This window comes from Zootoca vivipara, chromosome Z1 (assembly GCF_965207765.1).
Source record: "Zootoca vivipara chromosome Z1, rZooViv2.hap1.1, whole genome shotgun sequence".
Classification (NCBI taxonomy): Eukaryota; Metazoa; Chordata; class Lepidosauria; order Squamata; family Lacertidae; genus Zootoca; species Zootoca vivipara.
In genome coordinates this window covers 40,854,784-40,880,102 of record NC_142583.1, presented here as the reverse complement: position 1 = coordinate 40,880,102, position 25,319 = coordinate 40,854,784, and the positions used below count along the sequence as shown (strand labels likewise).

At 43.1% G+C, this 25,319-nt stretch overlaps 2 protein-coding genes across 11 annotated transcripts in view; one reads left to right on the top strand and one right to left on the bottom strand.

Moving 5' to 3' along the window:
• The first annotated feature begins 859 nt into the window (after positions 1-859).
• NOCT (nocturnin) lies at positions 860-14,539 on the top strand. Of its 5 annotated transcripts, none has more exons than XM_088661109.1 (4): positions 8,801-8,868; positions 10,524-10,568; positions 12,175-12,444; positions 13,161-14,539. In XM_088661109.1, the coding sequence occupies exons 3-4, from the start codon at positions 12,183-12,185 to the stop codon at positions 13,994-13,996; spliced, it is 1,098 nt and encodes a 365-aa protein (XP_088517235.1). In that variant the 5' UTR covers positions 8,801-8,868; positions 10,524-10,568; positions 12,175-12,182; the 3' UTR covers positions 13,997-14,539. The 5 variants fall into 5 exon arrangements, with proteins under 5 accessions (XP_088517238.1, XP_034967664.1, XP_088517235.1 ...); XM_088661110.1 differs by having other exon boundaries at positions 10,390-10,568; XM_088661112.1 differs by lacking the exons at positions 8,801-8,868; positions 10,524-10,568 and adding an exon at positions 860-1,010.
• Positions 14,540-17,173: 2,634 nt separating this feature from the next.
• Positions 17,174-25,319, bottom strand: part of ELF2 (E74 like ETS transcription factor 2) — a 42,167-nt gene continuing 34,021 nt past the window's right edge. For all 6 annotated transcript variants that reach the window (XM_035111778.3, XM_088661106.1, XM_035111781.3 and 3 more), the window contains 5 exons: positions 24,575-24,748; positions 22,972-23,061; positions 20,180-20,372; positions 19,373-19,711; positions 17,174-18,896 (listed from right to left, as the gene is read on the bottom strand). In XM_035111778.3, coding sequence (XP_034967669.1) covers positions 18,269-18,896; positions 19,373-19,711; positions 20,180-20,372; positions 22,972-23,061; positions 24,575-24,748 — 1,424 coding nt within the window. In that variant the 3' untranslated portion in view covers positions 17,174-18,268. The remainder of the gene's footprint in view (positions 18,897-19,372; positions 19,712-20,179; positions 20,373-22,971; positions 23,062-24,574; positions 24,749-25,319) is intronic.

Here is a 25,319-nt window from a genome sequence, read left to right as displayed (position 1 = left end):
TTCATATGCTCTTAATAACCCTAAGAGATAGGTTAGGGCCTAAGAGGCGTGGAATTGTACCCTGGTATCCCAAGTCCTAGCGAGACACACGTCTAACCACTACACCACATTGCCTCTCTGCCTTACAACGGGGAGGAATCGGGAGGGCGGTTGCTTGCTTAGCACGTCCTGTTTGCTACGCAAAGGCTGGTCACGGTGGGGACAAGCAAGACGCCGCGCCGGGTGGGACTTTTAAGCCGGAGGACCCCACATCCAGGGTTCTTCTTCAGCGGTTTTTAAAAAGCCTAGTCTTGTAACCTGCTCTGACAAGCGCTCTCATCACAGGAAAGCGGGGGAGCGAGGCGTGAAATGAACCAGGAGACAAGGGCGGGAGCATCGCTGCGCGAGGGGTGGGGGGGACGAGGCCGTCCCTGCTCCAGCCACAGCGCCGCAGTTGACTCGGAGGCGGCTCCCGCCAACGCCCCCCTTCCCCCGCTCGCGAAGTGACGTCCGTGGTGACGTCAGCAAAGAGAAACCGCTTGCTGGGAACCCTGGCGCGGCGGGGGAGGGAGGGGAAGATGCACAACTGGGGCATACCATGCAGTGCGCGGGGGGAGCTCGCGCAGTCAACTCAGCCCGGCCTGTGCTCCCGAGTCTCTCTGCCCGCGCTGCTTCCACCGGCTTCAACGAGCGTCGACCTCGCCTCTTGAACTGAACATGGGAGGAAGAGCTACACTTCTGCGGGCGGGAGGCTTGAGTTGCCGCCATCCTTCCCCCCTCCTTTGCGCTTGGGAGCTGCCGGTTGCGTCAGTGCCGGCTGAAGGCGTGAGCCGTGCCTTGTGCCGGCTGAGCTCCTGTCTGCGGCAGTTAGCGCCGTCCGCGTGCTTGTGCTGAGAAGCCTGGTGTGAGCTGCCGCCCTCCTGGGATTCCCCTGCTGCTCTTCGTTCCCCGAGGGTGTGTGAGTGCTCGTGCGCGCCTGTTCCTCCGGCTCCTTAAGGCGGCGAGGCTGCCCGGCAGGTTCGCTTGAGCTTGTGAGTGACCTCATTCGGGGCTCGTTTGCCCGGTTCTCCGGTTGTCCTCGCCCGGTTCCCCGAGGGCAGCGTTATTATGTATCAGAGCCCCGCTCGGTCCCTGTGCTCGGCGCTCTCCAACCTCTGCTGCGCGCCTTCCTCCGCCACCTCCTCGACGCTGCTGCTCCGGTCTCCGGCTCCAGTCAAGAAAGCCCTTTCCCCCCCTGCCATCCTTGCCTCTTCCGCCGCCGCCGCCGCCCCTCACTACGGCTGCTCTGCGGCTGTAAGCTCGGGGGCTGCGAATTCCCAAGCAGGTGAGTACCTAGAACCCTCGGGGGCGCCGAACGTTCCATGGATGGAACACTGGGTTTCGGACGTTCTAACAAAGACGCGGGGTGGGGGCTGATCGGTCGAGAGGTGGTTGCTAAAGGGGTACAGGTACCCGGTAGTCTAACGAGTTCCTCTCCTGCAGGGCCTTAACTCTAAGGTTCACGGCAAGTGGCATCATCATTTGTCTGTACAGTAATGTATCTTATCAATCCTTACAGTAGCCTTGTGAGGTAGGTCACAGTTCCGTTTTACCCATGGATAGCTTGAAGTGAGTTTTCCAAGCCAGATTTGTGGAGCCCACGGTCTACCACGCTTTCCACTATGCTAAGCTCTGGGATGGTTTCTTTTTTATTAAAAGGGGGGGGGGGTATCCAGAGGACATTTTGCTCTGCTTTTGTCTTGGTTGAAGGCTGGACACATGCTATATACAAGGCTTCTGATTTATTTTAAATATATATTATTAATGAGGAGCCAGCCATCAGCCCCATTTATTAAGTAAATGAATGCAAGACAGCCTTAAACTGGCAGCTGATTCATTAAAAGCTTCCTCTTCCAGAAAGTCAGTGAATGGGATCTCATGCGAGGCATATATTACATACCCCGTAGGAAGCACTCTCAGTTTTACCACCTTGTTGAGATAAGTTTTTGCATCCTTGACTAATTCTCCAAGTTACCTCTGCGCTGAGAAAAGCATGTGCTGCTTGGGGATTTCAAGGAGTGCTTTTTGCATATTCCCCCTCTAAATATGCCAGAGTTCCTGTTAATCATTACTAGATGTATTTTTGCCCAGGGAAAAGCAGTAAGGCATATCCTGCTCTTTATCTCCTTCCCCACAGAAAATAGTTTTGTTTAATTTGCAAAACGACGCTGAGGAAATCTGCAGTGCCATACCTGAGCGTACGTGCACATTTGGGTTGTAAAAAGTACAGTATATTCCTGCGTATAAGACTACTTTTTAACCCAGGAAAATCTTCTCAAAAGTCAGGGGTCGTCTTATACGCCGGGTCGTATTTCTTATATGGCGAGTATATCCCAAACTCTATATTTAAACTGGGAAAGTTGGGAGTCGTCTTATACACCGGAATATACGGGTATAGTGATGCTTCAGAGAACATTTTCGATAAACTATAACATGTTCCCCTCTGCTGTAGTTTGTCAGCTCATTTTTGCACAGCCTGTGACCCTTTCCATGTGCACAATGACGAATGGTTTTAAGGAACTGAAATTCGTCTAGACTTGAAAGCCACTACTCACTATGGGTTGTTAAAAGTACTGGTATTTGCTAAAAATGCAGAGATGGAACAGGATCAGAAAAGGTCAAACAAAATGTTTGAGGGGGTGGAGCAACTTCCCCTATGGTGAAAGCTTACAGCATCCGTGGCTCTTCAGTTTAGAGATAAGGTAAGGAGAGACATAATGAAGGTCTATCAAATTACACATGAGGGAGTAGAGAAAGTGGACAGAGTAGTTTTTCTCTCTCATAGATAACACTGGAACATCCAATGCAGCTGAATGTTGGAAGATTCAGGACAGACAGAACAGAAGAAAGTACTTCTCACAGCACATAGTTAAACTATGAAACTCCTTCCCACAGGAGGCAATGATGGCTAGCCAGCTTGTATGGGTCTTTTTTAAGGACTTGACAAATTCATGGAAGATAAAGCCATGTTCTAGGAAACCCTAGCCTTGTTACTTGAACTCTGAAAAAAGAAATTGTAACCATCAATGAAACCTTTTTAAAAGGCTTGTGATGCAGTCCTCTGCATGTCTACACTGAGATAAGTCCCTATTAACTTCAATGTGGGCCAGTGTGTATACGATTGCAGCCTCCATTTGCAATTCAGAAGATTCCCCCGCCTTTTAGTGCTAACTAATGCCAGCTAGGCCAATAACATTCAACCTAAGCAGAAAGATCTTGGGTTCTCTTTAACCTGCTTGGGTCTAGGTGTTGGCAAGCTTCTTAGGGTACCTCAATCATTCACTGAGAATGCATCTTATATAAGAAGATCATTGCTGAATTCAGCCAAAAGCCCATCTGATCCTGCATACTGGTTCTAGCATTGGCAAGCCGGATACCAATGGGAAGCTTTCAAGTAGGACTCAAGGGCAAAAGCATTCTTTCAACTTGTGATCCTCAGAAACTTGTGTTCTGTGTACAGTAAGCCCGCAATTTACACAGGGATTACGTTCCAGGGATGGTGCCTGCAGCCAGAATCGCATATAGTCAAAACCCATTGGGTTCAATGGCGGGTGGGATTGCCAGAGTCATTCCCCCCAGATTCCTGCTCCCTTTCTGCCCCTTTCTGTTTTTATTTTTTCCTTTGCCACACAAATCAAGGTGGCTGCACACAAGTTAAATGGGTGTCGGTTGTGGGCTTACTGTACCTCCATCAAGAAGTTTCTCTGGGTTACCCTCGAGAAGAGCTGTTCGGCAGTGGAATTTGCTGCCAAGGAGTGTGGTGGAGTCTCCTTCTTTGGAGGTCTTTAAGCAGAGGCTTGACAGCCATCTGTCAGGAATGCTTTGATGGTGTTTCCTGCTTGGCGGGGGGTTGGACTGGATGGCCCTTGTGGTCTCTTCCAACTCTATGATTCTATGATTCTATGAATTTAGGGACCCTTTTGGCAGAGAGCATAACAGCTGCTTGTGGGCTGTCACTTCAGTCCATTGCTGAAATGTGGGTCTGTAATGTTAAAATGGGCCTACTTTTTGGCCACTAACATTCTCAGAAAAAGATCCTTAAAACAGGAGTGCCCTGAATCCATGTATGCCGTTTTTCATCATTTTTATGGAAGTCTGCCTCTTTTGTAACTTAGATTTGGAAAGTTTCTTAGTCGCCGCCTCCCCGAAGTTGAGTCATACTTGAGAAAACCTAGCTATTTGGAGCTAAGTCTTCTTGTCATTTTCTCACCCACATTGCTGGCAAGGGAAAGGGTTTTTGCCCCTGATTAATTTGCCACTTTTTCTCACAAATGATGTAAGAGAAGAGGGTTGAAAAATCTGCAGTAAAGCTGCAATCATAGTGCCATTTACGTAACTACAAAGGACTTCTACCTATATCCATTTGAACTATCTTAGTTTGAGAACTGTGGATCAGCCTACGCTTCTTATCTTTCTTCCTTATTTCCCTGTGTTATAAATCACTAGATCACTATAACCATGGCCATATCTCAGTGATAAGGTACATGCTCTGCAAGCAGAAAATCACAGGTTCAGTCTTTAGCATACCAAGTTTTAAAAGTATCTGGTAGTGGTGAGAAAGGTGGTCTGCCTGAGATGCTGTGGTCTCTGTAGACAATGCTGGAATTGATGGTACCATAGAGGATGTTGTCTGGTCCTTGGACTAACCGAGAGGTGTTTTAGAGATACATCAATATCCTGACATTTCCCTACATTTATTATCTTCACGCTCAAAACCCATGAAGCCCTTTGAAATCTGCAGAGGTCTTGTGATTTGGTTTTGTGGAATGAGTTGCTCATTGTGAAAGCATTTGAGGGGGAAAGGGTGAGACAAAAGTGCAATACAGCATTTCAGTTTTAGACCGGAAGCAATGAATTTGCTTTTTGTTTCTTAAAAAAACACACAGAGTGGTATGTGATGAAATGTACTCTGAATAGACTCACTGAAATCAGTTAGCCATGATGAACTCATGTCCATTTTTTAATTGGCTCTACTCTTGAGTATGACTTAGGCGCCATCTTCTGCACTATCCATTTAAAGCAGTATTAAACCATGTTAAGCAGTCATTGCTCCCCACAAAGAATTATGGGTACTGTAGTTTGTTAAGGGCGCTGAGAGGAGTTAAGAGGCTCCTATCCCCTTCCCAGAGCTACAGTCTGCAGAGTGGTTCAACAAATTTTCTACCCGTGCCATGCTGGGGTGTAAACAGGGCTGTTGGAGGTCAAGCAGCTCATTCACCAGCTTTCCCCCAAAAAGAGTGACTGAAGGCTAGGAATGCTCTTGGGTTTAGGATACTGAATCCAGCCAAATTGTTGTATGGTTGGGAGCCAACTGGGCCCAGTAAGATCCACAAAACAGAGAGAGTCCTGATTGGTTCCAGTGTTTTAGAGCAGGCATAGGCAAACATGGCCCTCCAGATGTTTGGGGACTACAATTCTCATCATCCCTGACCACTGGTACTGTTAGCTAGGGATAATGGGAGTTGTAGTCCCAAAACATCTGGAGGGCCAAGTTTGCCTGTGCCTGTTTTAGAGAATCTCCTTATGGTCCAATGTTCATTAGGAGTACAGGCCCGTTCTTGGGACATTCTGTCATCCCATGGCAATCCATGATGCTTGGGACCAGCATGTTCAGGTTTAGAGTTGCCCACTCATCTGGAAGTGCTATTGAACTGATTGCAGCTTGAGGTTTGTGTGTGTATTTATATACATAACATATTATAGGTATAACTTAGGTTGCCTGCCTAGGCCCACTTACTGGGGGAAGAGCCCCATTGAGCTCAGCTGCATTTACTTATGAGCAAACAAGCTTTTAGGATTGCAGTGTTAAAGTGGCTCTAACAGCTGCTGGTGTGGGTGCAGGAGCGCTGGGTCGATCTGTCGATATTGGCATTCTGCATGGAGTCTACTGTCGTTACATCAGCATTATTGATTGACTTGCTGTAGCTGACATAGGCATGGTTACACAACTTGCCTGGCCAATTCTTTTGCATCAAGGTTAGATAGAAGTAGCTCAGTTGTTCCTGGTGGACTTTCCACACCCTTCATTTCCTAGGTTCCCTTCTAAAGCCTTGCTCATAGCTTTCTAACTGTGGCTACCCAGATATCGAGTTGTATCAGAGCAAGCAGTTATAATAATCTCAAAATGAAGAGCAGATAGCAAGCTATGTGAAATCTACTCCTAAAGTCCATTGGGGAAACTTGCATGTTCTTAGGAAGATCTCTGTGCTTTGCTTACTGAAGGGAAGGTGCTGCTGCAGCCAAGCTGTGTTGCAATGCAGCAGCATTTCCCAAGCAGTTTATTTCCAGGGGAGAAGCCATGTTAGCCACCTTAAAGGCTGACAAGCTTTTGTGGACTTCAATCCAATTCACCAACAGATGCACAAACTGTTGCCCTACGTTACACGTATGTATGGTTTGGGGAGGAGGTCAAGAGAGAAATGAAATGCACAGAAGTACAGGTGGCGATAATTTTTTAATTAATGGTAATTTGCAGTACAGTGGTTAACTCAGGCACCCCTGGCGTTGGTTAGCTAATTTGCACAATTTCCTACAAATCCTTTGCCCCAGTCCAGTCTCCAATGATTCCACAGTCCCTCTTGAAGTAGTAATTAAACAGTTAGACATGATTGGAGTCTTCCTTTAAAGTTCATTTGCCCCAGGAAGGCAACTCTATAAGGTCGCATGCAGATTGTCCTAGGTTGAAATGCACCTCCCCCCCCCCCCAATGCACACCTGGCTTTTGAATACTGCCATTTCTTAAGTCAGATTTGTGTCCATTTGTATGAGTGAGCTGAGCACCATGATTTGGAGAAAACGAATCAGATCTGGTTGCAGGCCGTGTGGCTACACCAAATGGGAGAAAAACACCCCCAAGATATTGCAGCAACTCAGGGTGATTCAGCATGATTCGGTTACCTGCAGTTACAAAAGCAAAATCTTGGTCTGGGGAGGAGAAGAATGACCGTTGTTCTACTGTGTGCAATCCTGTGTGTTGTTGTTGCTCCAAAGATCCTCTTTGGGCTGTTGCTAACAGAAAATGTGTGTATTAACTATGGACTCTGCACAAAGAGAATGAGGCAGGCAAAAGATAATGAGGGAGAAGCACGGGTGAAAATGTCCAGGCAACAAGCACACAATGTTTCAGAACTACAGGATTGCTTTTTTCTTTTGTCATTTGCTTTGCAAGGTACTTCGGGAACACCTCATTGCAGGCATTCAGGGTAGTAAGCAGTTTATACCTTTCAGGGTTACTTCAGCAATGGAAACAAGCTGGAATAGTATTATGCACATACTGTCTCTTCACTGATTGAATATTTTATATACTGCCTGTCTTGAAAGCTTCTCCAGGCAGCATTGCAGTAGCAATATAAATTGCAGTATAAAACATTACAGCACAAATGCAATAAAATTAAAATCCAAGTGCAATCAGTAGTCCAAATAAATCAAAACTTGTAACAACTGGCGTTGGGAACCAACAAGGCCAAGGTAAATAAAGAGGCCCTAACTGGAGTTAATACCTGCTGTATGGAATGCAATGTATAGTCTTGGCTTCTAGGGAACCCCAATAGGTCCTCTAAGTTCCTTCATTACTTTCCCTGATCAGAAAAAAGCAGCCCGCCGTTTAGGTCACTAGTCTTCAGCTGTTGAGTTGGGACCCACAAGTGCCTTTTCCACTTTCCCAGAGTGGATCACTGCTAAGTTTTGGGTGTATAAATATAGACGTGAAGGAGCTTTGTAACTTTGGGGAAGGACTGGTAGCTCAGCAGTAGGACTACCTGCTTTGCATGCAGAAGGTTCTGGGTTCAGTCTCTTGCATCTCTAGGTAGGACTGGAGAGCTTGCTGCCAGTCAGTGTAGGTAATACTGAGCTAGATGGACCAATGATCTGACTGAAAGGCAGCTTCCTGTGTAGGTCTGGAAGGAAGGAAGATGGAGAAGAGAGGAGGAGAGAGGACACATACACACACAAAATGCCAAAGTAGGTCCAAGCTGGGGCAAAAGTGCCATCTCGTATTAAAAAAGTTGAAGACATTAAAATGCTGGGACTCTGTACCCACTTTCCTGGGCCCTCTTGAACTCAGTGGGGCTTGCTTCCGAGTAGGTGTGTCGAGTTGTGCTGTGAACCAGCAATTCCCTCTCCAGAATGCACATTCCAAGCCTAGGTGTGTTGCTAAAGTTTTAACATGTACTCATTAGTCTATAAAGCACCATCTCATGCAAGAGCCAGTGAACTTTCTGGAATTTAGTTGAAAGGGCAATGATGATAGAAAATCCGCTTACTCACTAAAGGCGGGCTAGAAAGTGGTTGCGTAAGGGGACTGCTAAGGTGTCTGGGCAAGAGTGCTTGTCTTGTTATATAAGTCAGGGGATCTGAGTTGCACAGTACAAAGAGCAATCAGGAGCTGTGCATTTCCTGTCAAGGGAAGCCAGTGTGAAGTGGAGCTTGTGTGTTTCTCTTTTCGCAGACTACACTGTTCAGTCTCCTGGTGGATTGAGTGGGCGAGGGAATGAAAATAGCGGTTTAAAAAAAAAAAAAACACCCCACCCACTTTGCATTGACACAAGAGCTTCATGCAGATAAGCTACCATGGGGTAGCCTCCTTTGGTCTCGTGACCAGCGCTTCAGCATGCAGCGGCGTTGACTTGCCGTGCAAGAGCAGATTTTAAAAATCTCGTCTTTTCTAGAGTTGCTAGGGGTTAATTGTGACAATGGAGGTTCCATTGGACGCAATTTTGTAAGAGGCCACTAGGTGTCGCCAGAGGGCAAGGTTAACAAAAAGAGAGACTGCTCACGTGACACCAGTTCTGTGGGAGATTCACCATTAGAGCTGTTTACTGCGCACGTTGATGCATTCTTCCGGCTTTTCAGGTGTGTATGCAAAATTAACAGCCTCGTTCAATATTGTGTTTTCATTAGAGATGTATTGCAAAGCTTAGTGCCTGAGACTATCAGAACTGTAGAAACCCTCGAAGTGTTTACGAGTTTGTACGGGTGATCGGTTCCATTTCTACTTCACATAATTTTAACCTTTATCTAGCAACTGTTGGGACAGGAATAGAGTAACAAAGGAGACCCGCCGGGTCATGTCTTTGGAAATATGGTTATAAATCGGCAGCGAGTGTTGCCTTTCCTATTCGAAGGGTGCTGTGATTGTGATTTGAGGCCCCTATTACTTAGCGTGATTTTAATTCAAGGCTGCTCTGTTAATATGCAAGAAGAAAATTCCAAAATTACTTGCATTTTTAATATTTTTTATATTATGGGGGGAAGCCAAGCAGCAACCCTTTGCTCACTTACCATGGAGTAAGTCCCATAGAACTCAGCAGAGCAATCTTACACATTTATTCTCAGAATTGAAATGATGTTGCTGAGAAATCAAGTAAAGGAAACTAACTTGTTTTCAGATAACAAATTTTAAAATGCAATGCAGTCATGTTAGTATGTTGTAGTGCTTTTTGTGCAGTAACTCTGATCGCTGGGTTCACACTTCCGGCCCCCCTTAACTGAAACTTGTCTTTGAAAGTTAACCTTCCTGCACAGCCTTAATTGGTAAAAAACGTTCTGTTAGGCAAATTTCCTTTCTTCCAGAGGCATCCTTTCCTCTTTCCCTCCCCCTCCTCTGTTCTTTAGTGGGTAAAAATGAAATGCAGTATAGTCACAGCTTTTAATCTCTCTGTTTGAGAAATATCAATGATGCAGCAATAGTCAGCACAGTGACCGATTTGGCCTTCCTGTGGTGGTGGGAAGTCAAGTCAGGCATTGCGAAACCTGGCAAGCATGGGCGATTACGTAAGGAACCAGACAGTTTACTAAGAAGTGCCTGCCCTTCTATGTTTGTTTTGCCACACTTTGGGGTATCTTGCTATTTCTAGCATAAGTAGTTGCATTATGCTGTCTGGCGGAAAATACCCAGCAATGCAATAAAGTCATTTTTGGATTTGAGTAAAAAGAGCACAGAGGGAGAAAGGGAGAGAGAAGGAAACTAGCAGTTTCTTGTGACTTGGGCAGATTGTGAGATATAAAGTTTAAAACCCCTAAAATTGTGAGCTGAGGTTTACACATTTTAAGAGGGGGAACTGCACACATTTAGCTTGGTGAGGGGAGTGGGATACTCCTTTATCTGTCCTTGACCTTGTTGTAAAGTTAATACGCTCTTCCGTGGCTTTTTAACAATGAGATTTACCCTTGAGGGAAGCATTAAGAATTATCTACTCAAGTTACTCTGGAAAACGAAGGCATGCCAGGACTGGGAGAAAATTATATCTTGCATGGAGGTTTCCATGTCTGTAGCTAGTCTTAATATCTGCTAGACTGTGTATATGCGGACAGTTGCAAGTAGAAGATGGTATTCATTTATTTGTTATTTTGCCCCTTATATGCTGACCCAAGGAGTTGCTTTCTAAAACCCTTGTTTGTTCGAGGAAGCAGCCGTTTCCCAATGGAGGGGGTTTGGTGATAACTGAGTGACTCCAACATGTGAATGTGACACTGACTCATAAAAGTGGCCCTTTTTGTGTTGGCAGCAAGGAAGATTAGGAAGAAGGAATAGGAGAAAATAGCCGTGAACTGTAAGTGGGATTGAGAAGTCTAAATCTGAAATACATTTGGTGTGGTAGTGGAAGCTCTCTGGTTATAGTATCACTAGAAATTGATGCTTCTGTTTGATTTAGTAGATGCCTTGCTTTAAATTTTGCATTTGAAATTGTTTGTGTTTCTATGCTTTTGTTATGGCCTTCGGTTAGCACAATAAACTTACTGAACTGAACTTAATATCTGCCTCTGCCACTCTGCAACACCTGTTCTGCATTTCTTTGTTCTGGAGTGCCTTCAAAACCCTAGTACATCGCATCTCTAGTTACGTAAAAGAGTGGGAAGCCTTTTGAATCAGGGTGTGTTCTGAAGCAACCCAACAGGATTAACATTATGCTTATATAGAAGCTTGCCTGAATTTTATCTTCCGTTTGATGTGTTAAACTTTGAACTACATAATAAAAAAATTCCTTCAGTAGCACCTTAAAACTAAGTTTTTATTGTAGTATGAGCTTTCGTGTGCATGCACACTTCGTTTTTATTTTGTTTCGACTCAGACCAACACGGCTACCTACCTGTAATTTGAACTACATAGTAACCTCATAGTAAATAAAAGTAGAAGCAGTTTCAGAGCTACTATGGTAATAATTGGGCTTCAGAAACCTTGAACAAAGAAAACATTTTATTGGGGGGGGGCATCCCCAGGCAGTCACAAAAGCCCTGTTCAGTTGCTCTCTGCTCCCCACCCCATCAGTTACCATTAGTACTTTTTAAATAATAATTTTATTATTTATACCCTGTCCATCTGGCTCTGTTGCCCATTGTAGGAGGGGGAGAACTGGGATGAACCCCTTAGCTCTGGCCCTCCTGCATGCCCCCTTGTCGTTCCTGCAAAAAAACAACAACAACCAATCACCCCGTTTGGGGGACTGTCTGCAGCGGCGGGGGTGGAGTCCGGGTTCTCAATCCATCTACAGCAGGCATGTCCAACAGGTAGATCGTGATCTACCAATAGATCACTGGACGTCTGTGGTAGATCACCGGTAGATCAGTGGCTCCCCCCACCTAAAGAAGTTAAAAAACTTTGGCTCCCCTAAAAAAAACCTCAACACCTTTGCCCTGCACCCCTAAAATGACCTGAACCACCAAAAACAGGGCTTTCCTTCCTAAAAAAACTCAACAACTGTGGCCTGTACCCCCCAAAAGGGGGTAGATCACTGCCAGTTTTTAACTCTGAGTAGATCGCAATCTCTTGGAAGTTGGCCACCCCTGATCTACAGGAGAAGAAAAGGGCTGTGCCAATGGATTTGTCCTTGCTCTCCCCATCGCATGATGGGAACTGTGGGGCAAGGGGAGCAGCTGGGCCAAGAATTTTCTACCTGTTTTATCCTTTCAACAACACTGAGACGTAGATTAAGCTAAAAGTTGGGGACAGGCCCAAGGCCACCCAGTGAGCTTCATGGTGGCAGGTCCTGTACTGGTTCTTGGGTCACATGTATTGCATTATGGAGGGAAGTGCAGTGGTGAATTCATTTGCTTTGATTTATGTGCAGAAAACCTTCCTCTGTGTTAGCTAATCAAGGATGGGTGTTTACTTATCATGCCTTCAGTGATGAATTTGCCTCTTCTTTGCTTCGTTTTCAGTGTATTCCATGGGCAACAGTACCAGCAGGCTATATAGTGCTCTTGCAAAGACTCTGAGTACTGGTGCTGTCTCCAAACACCAGGAATACTTGGAACAAACGGATCCTGACTTCTTGGATCCCATTGATCCCAAGGATCTGCTTGAAGAATGCCAGATGGTTCTTCAGAAACGTCCTGCCCGGTTCCAGAGGGACTTTGTGAACCTGCAGACCAGCTTTTCCAGAAGCCACCGACCTATTAGGGTCATGCAGTGGAACATCCTTGCACAAGGTATAAACCCTGATTCTTGAGTCATTGTAGAGTCCAAATGTGGTTGGGGTTGGGAAAATACAGAATACAGTTGATCGCTCTCCTAGAGTATAATGGGCAAAAATCGAGGAGATCCATGCGGAGAAAACATGGAAAATCTGGTGTATTGACATTGGACTGTGGCATCCAAACAGCATCAGCTTATATAATATTTTTGAGACTTGAAAAACTATGGGCAGTGTCTGCTGAGGAAGGGTTCAAAAGGGCAGGGTTTCTTCTATCTCTATACATAATCAAGGGGAGAACTGGGGGCATCAAAAGTAGAAGCTCTGTGAAATGAGCAGTATGTAAGTTTGGTTACCTTGCATCATTTGCAAGCTACAGAACTCTGATCCATTTTATTTTTAAAAACACAAGTATGTGGTAGACACAGCCTTGGGTATATACAGTAGATATCTGCTGTTTTTGTAAGGTCCCTTGAATGATTTCATGGCAGAAACAAAACAGGAGGTTGAAAAGTACGGGGTATTTTAGAAGCTTGAGATGAGTCTTTAGACACACATCTCACCACATGCTTAAACTGCTTCTAGTCTCTTAGCTGGCTAGTAAAAAATAATTTCAACTTTTGTGGGCCTATATTGCAACGCTTTTCTAACAAAGGGAATAGGCTACTTGTTTTCCCACAAGTGTGTTTTGGAAGGGAAAATAATGCTATGGATTTATTGTTTTCCTTCCAGCTCTTGGAGAAGGCAAGGACAACTTTATTCAGTGCCCGAAGGAAGCCCTGAGGTGGGAAGAAAGGAAATGCCTCATTTTAGAAGAGATCCTGGCATATCAGCCAGACATCTTGTGCCTACAGGAAGTGGACCACTACTTTGACACCTTCCAGCCTCTGCTCAGTCGGCTGGGCTACCAATGTACTTTCTTCCCTAAACCGTGGTCTCCATGTTTAGACGTGGAATGTAACAACGGGCCAGACGGCTGTGCCTTATTCTTCCTCAAGGACAGATTCACTCTGGTCAACAGCACCAACATCAGGCTGACCGCGATGAAGCTGAAAACCAACCAAGTAGCCATTGCTCAGATTCTGAAATGTAACGAAACCGGCAAACTGTTCTGCACTGCTGTGACTCACCTGAAAGCTCGCAACGGCTGGGAACGATTTAGGTCTGCACAAGGAGCCGATCTTCTTGAGAACCTGAAGAAGATCACCCGGGAGGCAGAGGTCCCTCTCATCATCTGTGGCGATTTCAACGCAGAGCCCAGCGAAGAGGTGTACAAGGAATTCTCAAATTCTAGCCTGAACCTAAATAGCGCTTACAAGCTGCTGAGTGCTGACGGACTGTCAGAACCTCCCTATACGACATGGAACATCCGACCCTCTGGAGAGTGCAGGCACACCCTCGATTACATCTGGTACTCGCAACATGCCTTAAATGTGAATGCTGCTCTCTGTCTCCTGACTGAGGAGCAAATTGGACCCAACAGGCTACCGTCTTTCACTTACCCCTCAGACCACCTGTCTTTAGTATGTGACTTCACATTTAATGAAGATCCCGACAGGCTTTTATAAATAGGTGCAAGTAGCTGGATGTGTGGGTGTGTGGTTGTTTTTTATATTTAAAAAGATGTACTGTTTCTGCAGTGGCCTTTTAAAATGGGCTTCTGAAGACTTTTGGGGGGGGTTATTTATGAACGGAGAACTAATGGTTTTATTTTCAACTTTCTTGTCGAAAGACACTTTTGTCATTAAACACCTTGCTGTGATAGTAGAAGAAAAAACAAACAAAAAAACAAAAAAACATACCGTAGCTACTTAAATTTGAGGCATGCTTTATGTTTTTGCCGTCCCCTGGTTTGGAGGACTGATTCTGTAACAAATGAAGTTCTTTATTTGAAGACCTTTGCTAGAGCAGTTCCCTCAGTGTAGCATGGTTATTCTGTATTTGAACGAAGTGGGCCAAAAGGGTATCACACACAATGGGGTGTTTTTTCAATATTGCAATTAAAGATGTGCTGAATGACCAAACTTTGGTAGTTTAGGACCCGTTACATTTTGAACATGTAAAGGACTATAGCACTGGTGTTAGCTAATTAAAATATTCCTGAACTTGCACTGGATGATGTCTCATTCCTGAGTAAATTGAGGAAAGACTGATCAACCTTGGAAGCGCTATTGAGCTTGCAACCTTTGCTGTGTTGAAGCTGCCCTATTCAGGGGAGAACGTGCCAATTTCCTCTCTGCCTCACAGCGAAGTTGTTTGGGAAGAGGTTTCTTTGCAGAACATTATGGGCAGCAAGAAAGAGAATCTGCTGTCAACCCACAATCACCAAAGCTGGCAAAGCCACAATAGCAGCTGTAAACCTTAATCCCTTTTGCAACCCTGAAGGTCTTATCTTATGGGAGGGAATGTGAACAGGGGCAAACCTGTTTCCTCTTAATGCCAGGTTACCAAGTGGGAAGGCAGCCCTCAAAAGTAGGCAGGAAATGAGATGTCCTCTCTTCTCCATGCATGAAGGACTGTGGCTCGTCTGCCCAACCCAAGGTCTTTTCCCACCCATGTTCAATGCCAGGTTCCCCTTTTTCCCCCTTTCAGGTGCCTGTCTCTTACTTTCCCCTCATTCTCTTGAACAACTTCCTTTTTGTACTTTCTATCCTCCGTCTGTGTCCAGAGTAACTTTGTCAACGTTGCATAGCAACCCTTAGAATTAGTGCAGGAGTCGGAATGGTGACCAGAGGCCCTGTGACACAGATGGACAGTTGAGCCAATTACAGTTGAAGATTTTGGACTGCGTCCAGGGGTGGCTTTGCCTGTGTGGAAAGTACTTTTACTGTTGGAAGGCAGGAAACAGATTTTGTTTGGGGATCCCTGCTACCCACGCAAGACCCCAATTTTGAACTAGCAGGTGCCCTTTCCACCAAGGGGTGGAATCACCTTTGGATTTTGTTAACAAACCACTACAGCTAACACAAAATCATTAGCCCATTACACAGCCAGTAGTAACAACTTCAGGGTTGACATGTTGACTTCCAAGTATGGTAATTCATGTAATTCATAGTGCTAACTGCCCAAGGCGACCAAATATCCAGACCCAAAGGCTCTTTTCAGAGCCACCCACGAGGTTCGTAGAAGAACGAAACCACTATCGTGAATAAATTCAGGTGTTGACTTGGAGAATTGGCTTGTGAAGACACTGGAAAGACCACACATGTTTAAGAGGTACTTTAAAAATAAGATATACATCTCATAAGCAGGTTTGATGCTGCCTAACATCTGCATCCTGCCAACCTAGCAGTTCGAAAGCACGTCAAAATGCAAGTAGATAAATAGGAACCGCTACAGCGGGAAGGTAAACGGCGTTTCCATGTGCTGCTCTGGTTTGCCAGAAGCGGCTTTGTCATGCTGGCCACATGACCTGGAAGCTATACGCCGGTTCCCTCGGCCAATAATGCGAGATGAGCGCGCAACCCCAGAGTCGGTCACGACTGGACCTAATGGTCAGGGGTCCCTTTACCTTTACCTTTAACATCTGCATAAGGCTGTTAGCCAGAAAAGAATGGGTCTTGGCCTGTGTGCATTTGATTTTAAAACAGCAAATTAAAATCTGCTATTTGGGATTTTGCTGAACTGACTCTAGCAATGGTGTCAAATAATTGTTATGATGTGTGTTCTCTTTGCCCAGCAGTAAAAAAAAATCAAGACATGAACTACTGTTAACATTGAGTTACTTACAAAAAAGGGGAAATCCTTCGAGGGAGACTCCATTAGTAAAGATACTGCCCTAATGTATTGCTTAGTTTCAAGGGAAGGGAATTCTCCGCTTAGCTCAAGCTTGTCTGTGTAGTTCCGAACCATGGATTGTTGAATGCCTTCAATTAAATTTGCAAAAGCAAGAAAACTAGATTAAATTATTTTCCCTGTTAAAAGTAGGATTGTCCATGTCTACGCAACTGCTGAAAAGCCACTAAAGTATTGTAAATAGTCCCTGCCAGAAGACTTACAAGGAAGAGGGCTGAGAAGAAAACAAGGAAACTTGTATGTCTTTCTGGCTATTGAGGAGCGTGCTGTGCTCCGGCTGCCTTGGGCCCATGATCGACCCAGATCAAGCCCATGATTGACTGATCGATCAGGATCGATGGGTTGGACATGTCTGCTATGGTACATAGGTACTTTCAACAAAAATGCATTGTACTCCCAAAACAATTTCCCTTCACAGGTTATAAAAAATGCTGCTTGTGTGGTCAAGTGTTGCTGGAAAAACACACAGAAGAATGGGAAACACCAGAAACCACCTCAAATGGTCCTTGGTATCTTTACATAGTTGCCCATTACGTTTAAAATTATTCTGCCGTAGTTTTCCACTGATTCCGCCTGCTCACGTTATGAACTGGCTATTACGGCTATACTGATTCTGTTCCAATCTGCCTCCAACCCACCCATTTTTCTTCCCTCCTTTCGCACTCACCGGTAAATGTTTTGGGCTAACTGTTCCCTCCATCTCCACATTATCCCTACTAATACAAAACCAAGCCAGTAAACACACAGGCCACAATGCACATCTCAGAAGCAAGACACTGTGGAAGCTGTTATCTCTTGCTACATTTTTCATAGCACAATAAGCTAAGCTCCTCCATTTCTTGACACTTCTTCAAATTATGAATTTATACTTTCAGAATAATGGAAGAATGAAACTGCTGTACTGTGTTATCTGGGTGAACACCAGAGACTTTTAAAAAAAGAGACTAAACTTAAATTTCATGTTTGTATTTCAGTAAAACCTACTTGAATACACTTTGAAACAAGAGTACAACAAAATAGAATATACTTTAAATGTTGAATATACAAACTATTATAGTTCATTCTGAACACTGGTACTTCCCTCTAACTTTAACTAAAAAAATGTACAGGCTCTTTTAACTACCTGACAAGAGTTCATGCCAAGCGTGACCTTTCAAGTGACAGAGTAGAAGCTGAAATTGAAATGTATGCACAGATGTCGAGGCTAAGTGGGTGACCCAGGCCTGCGGCAGCAAAAAGCCATCACAACCCTATGGCCACTTTGTCCACAATTAAGAAACTGACAGACTTAACTACCATACAAAATATGTTACATGTAATCCTATAACAATACTGTGCTAGGTATAAGATCTTTAAAAAATTGTTTTAATAAAAAATGCTTTACACAAACAAGCCATTAGCTTATTTCAAGAAAGAGAACTGAAAATCAGTCTAAGGCTTTCGTTTTAAATCTGCTTAAGCTGTATGATACAAAAATCCCTCTAGATCTTCATCTTCTTTTAGAAGCTTTTTAATCCTCTCCTTTAATTCACATTCTAAAATACCTAGTAGCAGAGTTATTCACATAGCACCAGATGAATTCTGTGAAGACACAGTAATAATTGCTGGTATGCATATTACAATGAATCAGATTTGTCATGTAACAGTGAGACTTTCCCGCCGCCCTTCCCAGAGAGACATAAACCAGGAACCCTTCACAAAACCAGCTTAGTGTTCCATGCCTTAGTGTAACTTTGATAATGCAGTGAGCCTCGAGCCCCACTCGACCCCTGAATTTTGCCTTCTTTATCAGCTTAAGCAGTTTCCCACTTTGCAAGAGGCAATTGTGTCAGTGTGAGGATGTGGTTCAATTCCCACTGAAACATGGGACATCAATTCATTTCCAGTAAGTTTCAAACATATGCATAACTATTAACAATTTTTAAAATCAGTTTGTTTTGTTTTGTTAACTTCTTGATTGTGTCCATTTCCCTGCCTCCCTAAATATGTCAGTTTACTTAATTCCACAATGGTCTATGTAATTCATGTCCATAGCTGCCTTTTCTTCATTTCTCGCATGTTACCATCCCCTCCGTTTTCACAGTTACAGGGAGGGCAATAGCCGATGGCGTACTGACCACAACCACATGTGTAACCGTCTTGGTTCCATCTGCAGGCTTTTCTTCCTGAACAAGCTGCAGTGTCTTAACCTCCCGCTCCTGCTTTAAAGCCATTGCTTCAGATTTGACCTCTGGACCTTTTATGACTGCGCTAATAACTCTGGGAGAGGTATGGCTACCTGCCTGCTGGGCCGGCATAGATAGTCTCATCACGGGTGTCCCATGGGCTATGGACACAGGAGTAAGTGCTCTCACGGCTAGTGGCGTTCCAACTATGTTAATGCTTCCTGTCCCAGGCAAACCAGTTTTTGTTTGCAACTGGCACTGCGCGAGCTGCGTAGCAGGGATGGTAATTATTTTCGTAGGCTGCATTGTGATTTTCTCTCCATTTTCAGCAGATGCTGGCATCACTGTAGGGATTGTCTGGATTACGACCTTTGGGGTTGCTGCTGTAGTTGGGCTTGTGCTGGTAATCAATGGTGACCCTGCATTTACTGACTGCATTGCAACAGTCGATATTTTCTGTCCCAGAGATGTCATTACGACAGGCACTTGCATGGCCACACGAACAGTTCTGTCAAATAGATGAAGACAAAATATTGGATTAAGATCAAGCAAGCCACATGGACAAATCTGCTAAATAAACTACTTGCCACAGATCTAGGCCTATTTGCATATATATACAAAGAAAAATGTTATCCCCATAAATAATTGAAAACTGAAGACTTCCCAGCCAAATTTCATGCTTAAAATGCAAAGGCTACTTGTTTCTCTACTCATTCTACTTCTTGAGATTCACAACAGAAATGCCAAAAAGGTTTTTTTAAAAAACAGTAGGACTAGACTAGATTGACAGTTCACATTTAACAGATCCCGTTTCAAACTCCTGTGTTTGAGTAATCTGGATTATGGATGTTGTACTGAGAACATCTGTCTATCTATATTCAAACTGAGAATGTTTCCAGAAAGACAGGTACAACGTCATTCAATGACACTGTACTAATTCCTCAAGCTTTGGCCTATCCAATAGGCAAATCATGCAGTGCTAACCTGGGAGCGGTTGTTGCTGGAACGGTGGTTGTGGAACAAGATGTCATTTCATGCCCAGGTGAGGAGATATTCACCACTCTGGTAATGGGCTTCTCTGCTCTTGTGCAGTTCAACTGAGAAGCGTTTTTTCCTGCACGAGCAGAGGCTGCTGCTTTCAAAAGGTTTTCTGCAGAAAGTGACACTCGCTCCAATGACTTCTCATCGGTGGCGATTGATAAATCTTCACTGCCACATTCACTTTTGTCATCAATAACCACAATGTTTTTCGGCATTTCCTTGAACTGATATACAAGTCTTTGTCCTTCAACTTTTGCCAGAATTCCTCTTTGATAGTAGTATCTGAAGGGGGGGGGGGGAGTACAAGAAAGATATGGTGTTCATATGAGGCATCTTTTAAGTTTATAACCATCAAGAAGCCCTTGTTGGGATGACCCGTCTTGTTTTCCCTATCATAAATTACCTATCTTTTTGTAATCCGCTTTGAGGTGGGGAATGTTAAAAAGGAAAAAAAAATCAAGCAGTATATATATTTAAAAAATAAATAAATACCCCTACATATGGGATTATAAAAAGCATGCAAGGTAAAAAGCAGAACATTGTTGTAACAATTAATGCTGTTGCCACAAAGAATACAAAAACTAAAAACAAACTGGCTTAAAAAGTGAAATGCCATTTTATCGAATAATATTCTCCCCCAAAAAAAGTCTGAAGCGAAGTTTCAAATCAGCTATAACACAGTGATTTATTTAAAACAAAAACGCTTCAACATTCTTCAACCCCCCCCCCCCCAATTTTATTTCTTTTTACCTCAGAGCCCTTCCCATTGTTTCATAGTTCATATCAGGCTTGTTTTTGTGTTTTCCCCATAGTTTGGAGACTGCTTTAGAATCCACAAGCTTAAATATGCCCTTCTCCCTCTGAGTCCACTTGATATATCGAGGACAAGTATTTTTGTCCTGAAGAAGATCTAGAAGGAATTCCCACAAGTAGGTTGTATTTCCTATGATAAAAATATAAATAACAGGCAATTAGTCTCTTTAAAGATCTCTAAAACTGAAGAAGAGCATTATATTCTTATACAACTAGCTATTACATTGGCCTATGATATGTGAGCACTTGTTTTTGAAACTTGTAGAATGGGTTCAGCCCATATGTAAGGGAGACAGCTGTGGAAGCACAATTAAACTAAATTCTGGTAGAAAAGAAAGTAAAGAGTGGGGTTGGTTGCTAAATCAAGTTGTTTGCAGACACTAATGCAGTACTGGAACTTCTGAGCTTCGGGGCATTTATTTTTTCAATGGGTCTCAAACAAACTCTGTTCCTCCCCCAATAGCCAACCCTAACAATCTTATCAGGAGTTTTTGGCTATAATGAAGCAGGATTACTAGCAATGGTGTCAGTAATAGTTTGTCATCAAGAACAAACTAATCTAGCTCAGCTCTGAAATGTTTCTTAAAGGATTTTTATTAGAAACCCTGAAGAATATAGTTTATTTTAAAAGCTTTGTGAGAATATTAGAAATCACCAGTATATCTTTTTTCTGAAATCAATATATAATTCACTCTTCTTCTAATCTAATTTTTTTAAAATCTTCCAGCTCTAACCTTGTTTTACATCTTCCAACTTTAACCAAGACTTCAAAGCAGCAGGAAGTTGTCAAGGAAATATGAGTATTAAGATAACCAACGACCACCTTGCAGTTCTAGACACTTCTACATACTTACTAGGAAAAATATTTGAAACAACTATACACTTGAATTTTACATAAATTTCTCTTTTAAGTGTCTAAAATATCAGAATTCAGAGTTACTGTGTAGCTGCGTAGCTTTTGTGGAAGAGTATCCCTGCTGAGATACAACCAGTGCTCACGCTTTGTACTTTCCAGAAACAATTGAGAACATTTTTGTTCAGACAAGTTTGTCTAGCTGGAAGCAAGTTTCTGCCTTACATATTAAGTCTGTATTGTTTTTAAATCTAGTTAGTTAGTTGTTTGTGTTCATGGTATAGTTGTAAATCACCTTGAGATGCATGTAAATAAGAACATCATATTTTACTAGAAGTTCAGTAGGGGGCAATCTACCACTAGAGTCTATCTCTGAATACACAAGAGTTCTGCTTCCATGAGCTGAACATATTGTGCAAGGTCACCTCAAATAAAGCGAGGATACACACACTACTAGGGAGATGGTAGCAAAATGTGATTTCAGAACGACTTAGGTTCAGCTAACAAAAAAAAAGTTGTTTTTGAATTTCTGAATGTTCATTCTGGTCCACACTCACTCTTACTCCCTCATACCTCTCCAGCACTAAGAGGATATTCAAAACATGACAAAATTAACTTAATCTGGGCATTGAGAATCACCAAGTAGCAATTCAAGCAACCTTACAGAGGAAAATAATCAGGCAATGAGAAGTCATCAAGTGAGATCAACACACAATCACAGGTCAACATTAATATCACATGATAAAATGTTATTCCATCCCTAAAAAGCTTTTTAAAAACAACCACGACCACCACCTTTGGCCAGTGGCAAGAAAGCTGTAGCCACACGTATGTCGCTGAACTTCAACTCTTGGGCTCCGGGGGGGAGGGGTTGTTGCTGTTATTGATATGAAATTTTTGTATCTTTATTTTAGCTCCTCTCACAATTTATGTGGAAATTGTTCAATTTGGTTGTGTACTTTTCCATGTTTTACTTATTATTTATGACTGCTTTTGTTATGTTTGCAATTACAGTGGTACCTCTGGTTACAAACTTAATTCGCTCCGGAGGTCTGTTCTTAACCTGAAACTGTTCTTAACCTGTGGTACCACTTTAGCTAATGGGGCCTCCTGCTGCCGCCGCCATGCAATTTCTGTTCTCCTGGTTAGCGCAGTCTGTAACCCAAAGTGTTTGTAACCCAAGGTACCACTGTATGTAATTTTTAAATGCCTTGAGCATGGCTTTAACTTTGGGAAGGCAGCATACAAATAAAATGATTGATTGAGATAACTCTCATCAGTCCCAGCCAGCATGGTCAATGGTCACAGATGATGGGGTGACTGGACCACGAGTCCTCTACTTGCTCAGCGTCAGGCGTCTGGAATACCACTCTATTTTTAGCAGCACAAAAAAGAAGCAGGCCACAACAGAAGGGTATCTCATAAGTCCTGCACCTTGCAAATATCTGAAGGATCTCTGCCAAACTTAAGACAGGACTACCTCAGTTGCCTGCTGAGAAGTTTTAAGCCACATATTTTCCCTAGACACAGCTACTCAACCCACTGTGACTGAATAGGAACACAAATACTCTGCATGTCTCTGGCTGCAGTGGCAAATCTGAAGTGAGCAGCACACCACTCCAGCATGTTGAGTGACCGTATGTTCACTTCTTACTTATAGAAGAAGGTACCTGGTGCACCAGAAATCTAGCAGCAAATAAACAGTTTCAAGAGCTTGCATGAGGCACATCAACATATTTACATCCAAAAGAAAGCTTGCGACCATTGTTAATAGAGCATTAAGGTATTGTTGCTATGTAATCATAAACACTGAAAATATTAATACACAAATAAAATAAACAATATAAAATGTTTTTTTAAAAAAACATTAAATTACCTTTGCCTTCTCTTGGCTTCTTCTTTATACTCAGGTCTGGAGACGCACTGGAAATGGCTGGTGGCACTTGGGTTTTTGGCTTACGGCCAGCTGCAAAAACAGTTGGAAAGACTGAAATATGCACGGGAGAAATGTTTCACAGCTTGAGTCCTCTCACAGCTTAGGTTTTCATTCAAATCTAAATAATGGGCCATTACCTGGTGCTACACTGAGATGCTGGCAACATGTCTCACAAATCACAATTTTATCTGATGTTGAGTTAAGCAGAATCTCCGTCACACTTGCATGTTCTAAAATAATTCCAACAATTAAACTAACATGATAATCATTCCCCTTGTGTAAATGAATTATATGACAATGATCCATCCATGAACATAAATGTTATTTCTATGGTAAAAAAACCCTCCACAAAATTTCTGAGATTACATATGTAGTACATAATTGATTGCATCCAGCCTCGCAACAGATCTATAAAAACAGTCATTAATAACCCAGAATGCTTGTGGGGAAATGTGAACCATTCATTTTGGTCAGCATACTCAATCAACAGTAACCATGAGAGTGTTAAAGTGACGAGTTTATTTCTGCCATGCATGAAAGTTATTATAATAGTATTTTTATAACTTTACATTTAACTTACCGTATTTTTCCGTGTATTGGACGCCCCCATGTATAGGATGCCCCCTATTTTTGGGGACCCCAAATTAAGAAAATGGGGGGAAATTGCCCTGACTTGTTGAAATTTTTTTGGGGGGGGAGGATTGCCCAGAAGCTAACAGCCCCACGTCTCTAACAGGCCGCCTATCAGCTGTTCCCTCGCCGGCAATCGCTGAGCTTTTGGGGGAGCAGAGTTGAGATTTGGGGGGGGGAGTGGTGAAGCTTTTTCCCCCCAATTACTTTTAGCACTTTTCGCCTTTCCCAGGGAGCCTCCGTACAGTATTCTGCTTACCTCCTCCCACTCTGCCCTGTAAGCAGTCCGTTTTTGCCGTGCAGTGCCTTCGCGTGCCTCCATTTGTGTGCGGGCGGCACAACGTTACACAGGAGGACTGTAGCAATTGAAGTAAGATCCCCCCTCTGCGCCTTTAACATCCGTGAAACATCGTGCCTTGCGCTCCTCCTGTGTAACGTTGTGCCACCCGCACACAAATGGAGCCGCCCGAAGATGCTGTGCTGAAAAAACGGACTGCCTACAGCCTCCCTCCCAGCTGTAGGGTGGGCAGAGTGGGAAGAGGCAAGCAGACTACGGAGGCCCAGCAGCTTACCACTGCCAGGAGCTGTGACTGCTAGAGCAAGTTCCGTATTCATTTATATATTTAAATGCTATATTCCGTGGATAAGACAACCCACGTTTTTAGACCTTAAAAATTGGGTAAAAAACCTCGTCTTATAGATAAAAATACGGTACATTATTATTATTTATTTAACAGTGTTAGGGTATCAAACACCTTCTACCTATATAACATTTGTGCTAGGTTGTTTTTTGTTGTTGTTGTTGTTGCTTTTCCAGCACAAAATATATTCAAAGCAAAGTGTGTTGTACCTTTTTCAAATTATTGGTGACTATTTTATTGTTTTTAGTTGTTACTGTTTCTAGGCAAAGTACCTTTCTTTTTTTTCATTGGCTCATGGATTTCTGGAGATGTTGGAATAGGAGATGTATCCATTGGTTCAGACTCCTCAGTTGATACCTCCACTACTGTTTCTGTAATGACATCTGGCCTCATAGCAGCATGAATGAACTCTGGAGTTGACACACAAGGTGGGACAAAAACTTCCACTAAAGAAAGCAAATAAATAAATAAATAAGGTTAGGCTTTGGCTTAAATCCAACAAAGAAACTGCCTTATCCTTTGAAGGACAAAAACAAACAAACTAGTTTCTCACATGTATCACAATACAGGATAAGATAAGTAACAGAACTGGGGGATGGGGTGTCTTTTCTTTTTAGGTATTACCAAACACTTGCTTCCCAGAAATTCAACTTTCGAAACGAATGAACCCTGTACTTTTCTACATTGCTTCCATTATACTTTGCATACAATTTGTAAATTGAGAAAAAGCAAGTACTGTAGTTGATTTTCTTTTCAGAATGAAACCCAGTTCACGATTTACAAATAACCATTGTAAAGTACAATTCTTTAATAAGTCATTTCCCATCTTTTTTGAGTTGTGTCATGTGAATATGAAATTATAGATCCACAGAAAATGTTGCAGTATGAAAGGCCAGAGGAAAATTATACTATCTGCAATGTCCAAATTCAATTTAAACCTGTCTGTTCGAAAACTCTTCAGTAAATGAAAGAAACCCAAAACACCTGAAAACATGCTATTCCACCACCACCATCAAC

Coding starts and splice junctions, on each gene's coding strand:
- NOCT (XM_035111773.3), top strand. CDS start 1,087: ATGTATCAGAGCCCCGCTCGGTCCCTGTGCTCGGCGCTCTCCAACCTC. Junction 1,304..12,174: donor GGCTGCGAATTCCCAAGCAG/GTGAGTACCTAG, acceptor CTTCGTTTTCAG/TGTATTCCATGGGCAACAGT. Junction 12,445..13,160: donor GTGGAACATCCTTGCACAAG/GTATAAACCCTG, acceptor TTTTCCTTCCAG/CTCTTGGAGAAGGCAAGGAC.